We start from the raw sequence: 11,861 nt of genomic DNA, 5'->3' as shown, positions 1-11,861 counted from the left end.
GTCTTTTTCATTCTCCCGCGATCAATTTGTTTCCGATATCTGGACAATTACTGTTTAACGAAAATCAAATGTACTTCCTTGGCATTTCATCATAAGCAAGACAAAAAGCATAAATCTTATATCTCTTTTTCAGTAGAAAATATTCATTTTTGAGACTTTTTTTGGGATTGTTTTTGCACAGAGTAAGAATTCAGATTTTTATTTTTATAGTTGACAGGTGTTTCTCACTAGAGAGTTACTCACGATTTGTCAAAATTTTATTTCTATGTTTAATACATATCCAAGGTTATCTCAGATTCCATATTGATCTATAAATAGAAACATGATTGTTCACTAAGTGCTTTCTTTTTTCGCATCTTCCCTTGAAGAACTACATTCAATTTGTGACACTTCTAATATCGATCTCCATATCCATGCATTTGCCGAAACACAATTTTCTCCACTTTTGATCAGTGGTTCGTCGAAAAAGAAGGAACCTTTGACCTCAATCAGCAATCACGAAGATTGACACATGTTGTCGTTTTTGTTGCATTTACAAGAGCCTCGGGCAATGTCACATCCGTCCCCAAATCCAATTTGTCAGAAATGTTGCATTTTCTTTGGAGAGTAAGAGCCGGGGGCCCGCTCCCTGCTCCTTACTCCCCGCCACTATGTTTCTTTCTACTACAACTTTACACTCCGCCCAACTTTCTTCGCTTATAAAATTTGCTGTCAGAACGTTTGTTTCTCAGTTCGTCAGCTTCTTCTCGTTTTTCAGTTTCTCTTCCTATTTTTTTGGGATTTTCGAATTGCTATTATTATTAATTTCAATGATTTCAGATGTTGAAAACCGTCGCCATCGTCTGCGCACTTGTTGCCGTCGGTCTTTCGGAGATCAACACTCAGACCGACGCTCTCCAACAGCACGATCGCCTCCATCGCTGCTGGGAGCCAGTGGATTTCAAGAACGAAAGCTCGGGTCACCGTCTTTCGGAACCGATCTACCGCTATTGCAGCGTCATGGCAGTCAACAAGAATTACAAGGTCTTGCACCCGTTCGGAGTTGAAGAGGAATCCGACGACTACACTCATGTGAATGCCATCTTCGAAACCGCCTCCTCAAAATACGCCATACTCAATGTTTGTCTCCAAGAGGTGAGGAAAACTACATCAGATTATTCTGAACCATACCAATTTTGTTTTCAGGCTTTGGCTTTCGGAGGGCCGACCCGTCCATCCCAAGTGAGTCTTCGATGCTTGTGCCGCCGAGACGCTTGCAACATCCCGACGGATCTTGTCTCCTACATGGAATTCAACCAAAATCCCATTCCCTCCGAACAATTCCCATAAATGTTCCCCACACTGTTCTCTTCTGCACGGTCTCCTTTGAATCTGCCTCTCCCTCTCTCCGTTGTCTCACAATCCTCTTACCTCACAATTTTACTCTGTCATTTTTAGCGTTTCTTTTCGTGAACACAATGCAACGTCGTTCATTTATCCAATCTAGTTGAAAAAGTTTCTAATAAATTAGAATTCCTTGTTATTCATGTATTTGGATTGAATTTCTTTCAGAAAGAAGAAACACTTTTCAGAATGTTCTGGAAGCTCAACTCTGCTGTTCTAAACTACATCCGTTTGTGTTGGGTGAATATATTTTAAAAAAACTGAGAATACAGCACAAATAATTTATTTTCAATGCAATCACCGAATGTGATACTCAAATGTAGACCGAGTTGAAAAAATAAAACAAGGTTACCAAAACCAAAAGTTAGAATACAATTTAGTATTCCTCCTCGTAATCGTCATCCCAGCACGCTTCCATATCGGAGTAGTTGTAGTCTCCCTCACAAGACTCTCTCTCATCAAAGTAGTCATCATCCTCATAGTCAGACTCGGTTGGCCCAGTGATCATCTTTTCTGGATAAACGTAGTGTCCATTGGCGTTCGGCTTGATGTTCTTGATGTCCTCAACTGTCATGTAGTCCGGTTTGAAGCGAGCCTTCATTTCCTCTCGAAGCTTCTCGTAATCTTCGATTGCTTGAAGTTTCTCCGGTCTGAAATAGTATTATTGATTTTTCATTCTGAGAAAAGTGTAATCAAGTACCTCATGAAGTTGCTGATCTCGTTTCCGTATTTAGCCTGTTCCATTCCAAGAGCTTTGAGATAGTTCATTTTCTCTCTGTTGGTGCAAATGAAACCGAACTGCACGGTGGAGTTGATCGCAGTGCTCTTCTCAAATGCGGTGGCCAATAGTTTTCCGAGGAGAGAGATCTTTGCAGGGAACTCAAATGCCAAGTAGAATCCTTTCAACTGCTTGTTGACATCCTCGAGAATCGAGTCGAAATGAACAATTTTGATGTCCTTGTCTACAAAGTCTTCCGAAGTTTCGGCGAGAAGGTCTTCGATGTCTGGACGATCCGATTCGTTATTGATCATGATAACGGTCTCGGTATCTAGAAAAAAAAATCAATATCAAACTCTGTAACTATAATTTTTAACTTACTTTTCTCGTCCAGAACCTCTTTGAGAGCATACCACATTCTCTGAATTCGGTGTTGGTGAACCACTTCCTCTGTGTTACATTGAGTATAGTGAGTGAGAACTTTCATTAATGGAGCCACTTCGGCGACTTCGGCGATATCAGCGGCTTGAGCAGCAACTTGAGCCATATCGTCTGAAAACAGAATCGTGATTATAAAAAACAGATTGAAGCGAATTTTAACGAAAACGACGACGAATGAACCTGTTATACCATGACAACTCGTATAAGAACGAAAAAGACTAAATAATTTGGAAGAATGGACCAGAACGGAAGGTTCTAGAACCAAAATCGATGAAATGGGCCCGTTCGTTATTTGCCGCAGCGAGAGACCACGGGAGAAGGGGAGAGACAGTGCGAGTAGAGATGTATGGAAAAGGGGAGACGCAGAGAAAACGAGACCTCAGCTGGCAAAAACATGTGGCCGAGGCGCTGTGGGCAAAAAATAGAGGGGATCGCTACTTTGAATACGTATGCAAATTTTTCACGAAAATAAGACAATTCGAAAATGGGTCTATTTCTTGAGTCTAACGATTCAATGGGATTCAGAACATCGACTATAAAAAAGTAAACGCTATTCAGGATTTATTCGACTATGAGCTATACTCACAGATTGATAAGCGCTGGGGAATAGGAAAGCGAGAATAAAAAAAAGAAAAGAAAACAAGGTGGACTGAATGAATGTAATGAGGCTACGTTACGCTCGGCCTTATACACTGGTACCGGGTGGGGTGAGAGTTGGCGGGCGTATGACAAACGGTGGAAGGTCAAATGGTGAGACAATAACAACGTCCCATTATACGCCTTCAACGTAAGTGACGTGTTTCTCGGCACCGCGCACTAGAAAGGCGCTAATACTAAAACAGAAACTCTTGAAAAAACATGATTTAGGAAGAAAATCATGGAAATGGTTGAATTGGTCATTAATAGACTTCTATCTATGAGAAAATGTCTCCTGGCACAAAACGATGCCTGAAAACCCCATTACCGTATAGTTTAAGAGACAGATATAACTAACAAAAGCCAAACTCAAAAAAGGACGTGAGTCTTGAATTTGTTTTGCGATTTTTGTTCACCAAGTAGTTCGTTTACAGTAGAAATTGGAAAAATAGAAATTGGAATAAGCACATTTGCGAGCAAAACTAATCGAGAAGTAGTCAAATGCAATATATATTTTTATTTTTGTTAAAATGATATTTTAGTTCTTTCAAATCAGCGAATAACCATCGAGGGTTTTGGGTTTTGTACTTAAAATGTAGCCAGTGATCCCATTTAGCAAAAACAGAGAATGGATTTCCGAAAATTATCCAAAAATCACGTTTTCATCAAAAAAGTCTAAAACCTCAGTGCAAAAATTGAAAAATCGCGTTGTGCGCCAAGCGCTTTTCTAGATGTTTTTCAGCAAGAGGGACATTGAAAGTAAGAATTTTCAGTCTATTTTCAGATGTGAACCTTCGAAAAAAGACGTTGTCGGTCGACCTGGAAGCAAATATGTACTACAAAATAAAAAATATATTTGTGTCATATAATTCACTCATTTTACCAAGTAAATATTCTACCAAGACGCGGCTTTCAAACAATCTATAAATTTGGTCATAGGTATCTTCGACTACGTAGAATCCATTTCTGCAGTCAAAACCCGGTGAATGTCTATGCGAGCAACGTTATGAGCTCTCTAACTTCTCTTATTGTTTAGAAAAAGGAAAATTATTTTGCGTCAATTTCGACTGCCATGTGAAAAAGCTTGACCATACTCGCAAAACTCGGCTCGCAATAACATTTAGCCAGTTTTCACTGCAGAAGGGGATTGGAGTCGTCGATAGTACCTATGACCACACTTGAGCCTGTTTGAAAACCGCGTCTCCGAAGACTTCCCTTGTTAGAAAAAATACAGAATAAAAGAAACCAAAAAGAATACATTTGAGTTATCTGGGGAAATTTTGAAAGGAAATTTAAAGCAATGAGCGTATCGATAAAAACGAGAAAAAGGTCTCACTTTCCTAAAACAAAAGCCGTTACACTATCTTAAAAAGACGTTTTCAAATGCATTTTTAAGCGACTTTTCACAGAGCATGTTCCATCGCCCCTCTGGGGAAAAGCATGAAAGCAACTGAGCGCCGGGCTGCTCGTAGTGTACACATTTGGACAAGGCTAGGAAAGGTTCTGCTTGGCCGACAAGCTCGCTAGAGCAAGAGTGAGAGCTAGAGAAAAAAAGGAGGAATGCGATTCTCCGCCCAAAAACATTTCTCGGTCTGCAAGACGCCAGAAGATATCTTCTCTTCAAAATAAAACAATTTCAGAGTCGGAAGTCAACAAAATTTGGTGGAAGAAGAGGAAAACTAAGAAAGAACCATTGGAAAACGAGTACTCCACAAAAACAACACAACATGCACAAACATACCAAACACCGACGGGTCTTGATTGGAAACGTCACAGTGTGTGTCGATTTACAAAAATATGATATCCCGGCGCTTTTTGGAATAACATCTGTGTGTTTCATGAAAAAACGCGGGTTGTTACAGATACAAAATATTTCAAAGAGATATAAAGAAATTGATTGATATTCAACATCCACCTAATGAGGTCCCCTCCTGTTGCCAGGTTGGAAAAAAACACAAACAGAGAAGGAATTTACAGTTTGTCGATGGTGTCTAGAATTGCGAAAGCACTGTAAATAAATGGAACTCTATCCCTTTTAATAATTATCGCTTCTTTTTCAAAAAGTGTGATTACCAAACGGTTATCAGTTCAAAATGTATATCATTTTTGATAAATAATGTAATGAGTCTGATTTTAAAAAAAACCAAGTAATCCAGCATTATCTTATTTCAGATCTTTACCCTAGATTTTTTCAATTGTTCTATATTTGTTTATTACTCTAGTGATAGTGAAGCCACTGGCTACATAATAATGGAGCGCATTGTTTTTACCAATAACAAATCTATCATTTTATATTCAAATTTCAAGTATTATCGGTTCACGAACCCTTGCCGGGGGTGTTAAATGCGCATGGAATTCGGTCTCGTAGTTGAAAGCATGAAGAACCGTAGTAAAAATATTTTAAACCATTACAAATTACGATTTTTATTTTCCATGCAACATTAACGCCTTAAGGAAATGGTTCGTAAACCGATAATAGCATTGTTTTATTCTACTTTTATATTTCTGGAATGAATTTTTGAACATCATTATATTTAACTACATGAACAAACCTTCTTTCGTAATTCAGTACATTCTGTTATATAACAGTTCTACTTCTGAAAACTATCGAACGTTCCCTTCAATATTGTACATTTCTTTTTTTTAACGAAAAATTTCCTTTCTCCTCTTCTTGTCCTTTCCCGCAATTTTCAAAGCCATCTTCCCGAAATCTTCCGCTATTTTCCGGTTGAAAAAATGCGGGTCGACCGCAAGCTTCACCGACCTTATAATTTAAACGTTTTCCTCCAGACGAGCTGACAGTCACGATTTTCTCTCATTTCTCCATTTGGCAACATTGGCTATATTGCGGAAGACTAGTCGTAACCATGATTCATGTCAAAGAAGGAAGCAATTAAGGCTTATATGGTAGAGGGGAAAGGAGTATTGTGGCTATAATTGAGCAATCATTCGATTCGTATACATGTCACTCAATCCGAATACAGTGCGGTAAAGACCGTCGGTATCCGATTCGATTTGTTTCTTAAGCGAGCGTAAAGTAAATTGCCGTTCGTACTATTTGCCTATTTAACCGACACCGTTAAATGATTTGAAACTCATTTTGTTCAGAACGGGTTGGGTAATAGATCTCTCTTTATATATTGCCGTTCATTTCAAAGCTTATATTCCATTCCAGTTGCGTAATACCATATTCCACGTTTTCTAAAGCCAAAACTTCTGAATTCTTTTCTCTAGGAACATTTCGCCTTAATTTTCCTTGTGTACTTTCCAATGATCAATCATCTAGGGTATCATCTAGGTACTTCTTGTAAGCGACTTTCTCCAAACATAATTATCCTTACGGAACGGCAGAACCAAACACCTTTGAAATCTAAGAGAGCACTATACCTATTACTCAAAACTACAAAACGCAATAACATGACAACTAAAAATAATAATTTTCTAACAAGTACTTGTTCAATTGTCGATAAATTGCTTACGAGTCATCGGGTGTGTTTCTGCAAGAAATCTGCCTTTGTCTGCGCTGAGGTCCTCTCATGGAATGTCATAAGTACTGTCGTCTTGGAAAAAAGCGATGTGCGTGTTATTAAGTCCCACTTGTTGTTTTCCTTGCCTTTTTTCTTTTTCCTTAAGAAAAAATGGAAGAAGGGAATGGGAATGACGATCGAGATAGACATGGAAAACAGACAGACATAAAGGAATCGGTAGTTGGCTTTTGCAATCCGTTTTTCGTTCCGTTGAATTGGTTCGAATGGACTTTCTCTATTGAAATTGAAGAATATTTTGAACTTTCTCCAGCTTGCCATCATTTTTCTTTTCTTCCTATTTCTTCTTATTTATTCTTTCAAATTTTGTTTTGCAGCATGCAATATTCAACAATAAAAGTCATAGGATTTGTATTTCACTGTGTCGTTCTTGTTATATCAACCGATTTCGATAATGCACACGTCATGGGTGAGTTGGATTTATAATTTTCGTTTTTAGACGTTTTTAGACCCCCACAAATCTGAAACTTGATTTTAAGGATCTTAGATAAAGTTTGATCTCCCAAAGTCAATTTCCGTTGGTTTCGTTTTGAAACTTAATACCATAGGTTCATATAACCAAGTTTTTTGTGTTCTCTGATCCGTTCATGCTAAAAACTGTGACGCTCTCAAATATTTTTGATGTCAAGTTGTTCCGTTCAGGAACACTTGTATAAAAAGAAAGTAGGAACAGAATCACGAACACTCAAAACTACTAGAAATTAGAAAAAATTGAATTCCAGGAGTACCCCAAGTCACATGCTCATCCAAAGTAATCACTGTCAATTTTAACACAAACATTCCATTTCAAGGAAGGATATCAGTAAGACATACATACTGTGAAAACTTTAAAATTACATTTTTGGTTTTCAGGTATATAACAAATTATTTATACCCGCTTGTAATCATGATTATTCAACAAACATTCAAAAGAACGCCACATTTCAAATGGATATTTTGAAATGTGCAGACTCGTCATTTTTGAAGGTAATCCGTCCTCAAATAGATAGTTAATTAACTTTATTTTAAATTTTGTCAGAATGGATCTCGAATATTGAGAGCTTACGTGGAAATCGGTTTCCACCCATTGGTCATGACAAACAGTGATCGGACGTTTTTAGTGGAATGTCTAGACAATACAATTCTGCCGATTGTGAATGTTGCTCAAAGCTTTGCGTATGTACTTTAGTTCCCAGTAGGAGTAAATAAATTTGCATTATAGAGACTGTACACATTTGGTGAGAATGGCATCTCAATGGAGTAGCATGACAGAATTTGAAGTTGGAGATGCAATTGTGCATGAATGGAGTTGCAAGTTACCGAATCCAGGTGAGGGTGCACACAATAGAATTTTGACAAGTTCACAACATTAATGATAACTGAACAAAGAGTTTAAAAATTTTTCGTAGCTAAATCAAGTAAAAGGAAGGAAAAAAGATCAAAAAACTTTTGCACTAACTAGCGAAGTTTTTTTTTAATATCACCGTTAACAACTGTTTACTAATCATCAAAAACATTTTATTACAGGAAAAACCCAAACATTCCTAACCAATTGCAATGCACTTTCTCAAAATGGACAAATCATCCATCTTATTGATGAGAATGGGTGAGTTTTTTCTTGCTTCCCAACCAAAATCTCCTTTTTAACTACTGTAATCCCTTTCCAGATGCGTCATTGATTCCGAATTAATGGGCGATATCGTCTACAATGATCATGTGCCAAAATTATATGCGAGAGCCAGAATATTCAAATTTCTTACGGATGACAAGTTTACTTTTTTGACTAATTCTGATGTTTCAAACATCCTCATCAAATATTTCGTGCATTTCAGATATCGAATAGAGTGTACATTGGAGTTTTGTAATAATGGATCACCATGCAAGGAACGGGGTTTTGTGAGTTTCGGAAGTAGAAGTAACGGAAAAAATGCTATGTTGTTTCAGCCTCCAAAGTGTGCATATACAAAGGAGGAGATCACAAATCGAGCAATACGAAATCAGCTGGAACAGTCCAGCATGACAACGATGCAAGGTACTGTTTGAGAGTAAAGATACAGTATCGGCCAAAATGATGTCGTATTTTGCCTTTTTCAGTTGAAAATGCCCAAATTTGAGAGTGTGTCATGGTAATACTGATTGTCTCATCAAGTAGATTTTGATTGAATTAAACAGATCACAAGTAGAGCTCAGTTTTTGTAGTTATAAACTTTTCTGTACGCGCTTTTCCTACAAAGTTATAGCAATTTTGAGTGAACATCTCAAAAACCGCATTGTTTTGCACTGAAGTGGGTCGATTTGATGGAGAAATTACTATTTCGAGATGTAACTTGCTAGGGAACGTCCGCACAAATAATTTGCCAACTACCAAAATAGAGTTCTGTTTTTGGTCTGTTTGATCCATAAAAAATATTTTCTGGGACAGTTAGTTTTAGCATCACACTCTTCCAGAGATGGTCATTTTCAACTTAAATAGCAAAGTATGATATATTTTTGACCGGTACTGTGAACAGTTCACCACCAGGCACCTTATTTTCATTTTCCCACTCATTCAGGTGTTCCCAGCAGTGCATACGATTCCAAGTTGAAAGTCAGCTCAGCATGGCTTTCCATAAAACTAAATCAGTACACCGAGACCAGGAATCTTCATCAGAGTGAGTAAAACATTATGTAGAACCAAAACCCATTGTTTTGCAGGGTACCACTTGAAAACGTTCTTGGACCCAACCCTTCATGATGTCATTCCACTTAACGCCGCTGATCATTTCCTAATGGGGATTTCTTATCGAGAACCGATTCCTAAAATATCATCCTCAAGCGATGCCCATCCGGACAACAATAGAGTAGAAGGGGCCCGCATCCTCCATTCTTCCGCTTTCCAACCAATCATCAGCCCTCCAATAGTACGTTTTTGAGCTTCTAGTGTTTTGATCGCTAGGCTATTTACGATTTTCCTTTTCAGGACTCACATGAGGAGTTTATTGAAACAATAACCTTTGGAAGTAATTTGAATTCTGAGCCAATTGTGAACGTGCAAAAAGAAATGCATCTGCAGAAAGAGCCAATGCACAAAGTGTTGATGCACAAGGAACCGCTGAAAATTGAACAAACAGAAAAATTCATGAAGCTTGTGCAGAATAAGTGAACATTCATTTTCTAATTTATGTTCTCTGGTTTTACCAATCTGTTTTTGTTTTCAGGGACGGAAATAGTAATGGAACGGAGATGGAAACAACTCAATCTCCATTGGCTTTTTCGTCAACAACTCCGAGTTCAACTATAATGGTTACAACGACCACCAAGACAAGCAAGTAAGCTTATTGGTACGAAATTGTGATAAATGACTGAACATATTCACATTTACACAGTACCGAAATTTAGATAGGTATAGTTATATGCAATTACCTAGGAGTCATATGTACCTAACTTACAAGGCCCCTCATCGAAATCAAAAGTGTTATGATTTAGTTCAAATTTAGTTTTGTTGATGGTCGTTGATAAAAAACAAACGGATTAGCAAACACCAGACATCATGTTGTTCACCAACTAAAAATACTAAGGATGGTAAGCAATCCTGGTATCAAAGATGGTATGCGCGGTGGTTCTCAAACACCCCAAACACCAGTCATTGATCATAAACGTTTTTATTTGTGTTTTTTCCCGCCAATGTCGAAATCCATGATCGAAATCAAAACTCAGATCCCACAAATCCTTCAAGGATGCGGAACTCGAAAAGTTTGAGAAATCGGAGAAAAAGGGAAACAATGCACTTGTGGAAATGACTCAAACAACACCTGTCCCTGCGGTCAACCTGAAATTTTATTCCACCACGGCTTCCACAAAGAAGTTGACGCCAACAACTCCATATGCAACACCGGCAGCTGCATCTATTGAGAGTAGTACACCACTTCCGAATTCAACAAAATCAACAACCAGAAATGTAACCCATAGCGTGCCCACTGCGAAGAAATGTGAGTCTATGGAAGGAATTGAACTTATTATTCTAAAAAGGGATTTCTAAAAATAGAGACAGGTTTTATATGCATACGACGTGACATTTCAATAATTCAGATGACAAATTCGTGAACAATAACGCCGACTGGAGATTCGATGACAAAGCAATCAACGATAGCGATATAGTCTCGGAGAAACAAACTTCCGCATGCTTCAACGCTACAATCATTTCAGTGAGTTGTTTCAATGTTCAATGATCGTCTCCCAAAGTCTGTGTTTTAGTCCCAAAGACAGTGCAAATGGTCGGGAGTTGAGCATCTACTATTGATCTGGTCATTCGCCTCACTCATTGTTTGGATGATGTTGATTGCATTATTTCTGTACAGATACTCAAGTAGAAAACCCCAGTGGATTGGGTTTAGGTAAGCGGGCTGGGAAATTTTTTTTGATTTCTTATTGTTGAGATAATTCAGGGAACAAGAGTTGCGACGAGTCACACAATCACGAGTGCTGAGTCAAGATCATCCATGGCTGCATGCGGACGCTTTTGAGGAGAGGAATCAGAATAAGAACGAGATAGAGATCAACCATTTCACATAGAGCACAAGTACTGTATCTTATGTTTGTATAAAGTTTTTTATAATATAAAGTCCAAGCTACAGTACCCTGGTGATACATTCTTGGTTGGGTGATTTATGATACAGCCTGTAATTGATTGTATCATTAACCCATGGAAGTCAGCGAGTGAAGATTGAAGCAATCAGTCAATTTCTATTAGATGGAATCAAAAAATTAAGAGAAGACGGACAAAATCCAGAAACCCAAAGCTTTATCCAGTTTATCTTGTTTTGTCAATCTTGAAACTGACTTTTTCCATGGAATATCCGTGTAGACTGATGGGAACTGATCTTTCACATGATCAACAACATCATGACACTGAATGATCTTGGTATAGAACTGTATCGAAAATCAGAAATCGTGCGGCGACAATATGTTTTTCCAATTTTTAAGACAAGAAACAACAATTTTCGATCGGCGTCGATGGGTGTTATGAAAGTTTTTGACCTTTTGATTGTTTTCAGTTTTCAGTCTTCAGCTCCTCAAACAAAGGTGCGCACTTTCTCAAAAGACCTCCTGATTGTTCGCAAACCGGAAGTATCGTCATATTTTTTGTGACAGCTGACTTCAACGAACTTCCCACACAACCA

The 11,861-nt window shown here is 38.0% G+C and overlaps 3 protein-coding genes across 3 annotated transcripts; 2 read left to right on the top strand and 1 right to left on the bottom strand.

Moving 5' to 3' along the window:
* Positions 1–819: 819 nt before the first annotated feature.
* On the top strand, positions 820–1,329 carry GCK72_025677 (uncharacterized protein; the record flags this gene model as incomplete). Its single annotated transcript, XM_003106271.2, has 2 exons — positions 820–1,134; positions 1,186–1,329. The coding sequence occupies 2 exons, from the start codon at positions 820–822 to the stop codon at positions 1,327–1,329; spliced, it is 459 nt and encodes a 152-aa protein (XP_003106319.2).
* A 430-nt stretch (positions 1,330–1,759) lies between these two features.
* GCK72_025676 (uncharacterized protein) lies at positions 1,760–2,648 on the bottom strand (the record flags this gene model as incomplete). Its single annotated transcript, XM_003106163.2, has 3 exons — positions 1,760–2,033; positions 2,084–2,432; positions 2,483–2,648. The coding sequence occupies 3 exons, from the start codon at positions 2,646–2,648 to the stop codon at positions 1,760–1,762; spliced, it is 789 nt and encodes a 262-aa protein (XP_003106211.2).
* A 4,393-nt stretch (positions 2,649–7,041) lies between these two features.
* On the top strand, positions 7,042–11,253 carry GCK72_025675 (uncharacterized protein; the record flags this gene model as incomplete). The annotated part of the gene is made up of 17 exons (XM_003106119.2): positions 7,042–7,132; positions 7,446–7,525; positions 7,576–7,689; positions 7,742–7,878; positions 7,925–8,031; positions 8,230–8,308; positions 8,370–8,471; positions 8,535–8,598; positions 8,647–8,734; positions 9,255–9,353; positions 9,397–9,602; positions 9,662–9,840; positions 9,900–10,010; positions 10,399–10,670; positions 10,771–10,886; positions 10,936–11,075; positions 11,127–11,253. 17 exons carry the CDS (start codon positions 7,042–7,044, stop codon positions 11,251–11,253), a joined length of 2,112 nt encoding a protein of 703 aa, XP_003106167.2.
* Positions 11,254–11,861: the final 608 nt, after the last annotated feature.

The sequence above is a fragment of the Caenorhabditis remanei genome, chromosome X (assembly GCF_010183535.1).
Source record: "Caenorhabditis remanei strain PX506 chromosome X, whole genome shotgun sequence".
Classification (NCBI taxonomy): Eukaryota; Metazoa; Nematoda; class Chromadorea; order Rhabditida; family Rhabditidae; genus Caenorhabditis; species Caenorhabditis remanei.
Note: the sequence above shows the minus strand (reverse complement) of the source record. Positions and strands in the feature narration are given on the sequence as shown.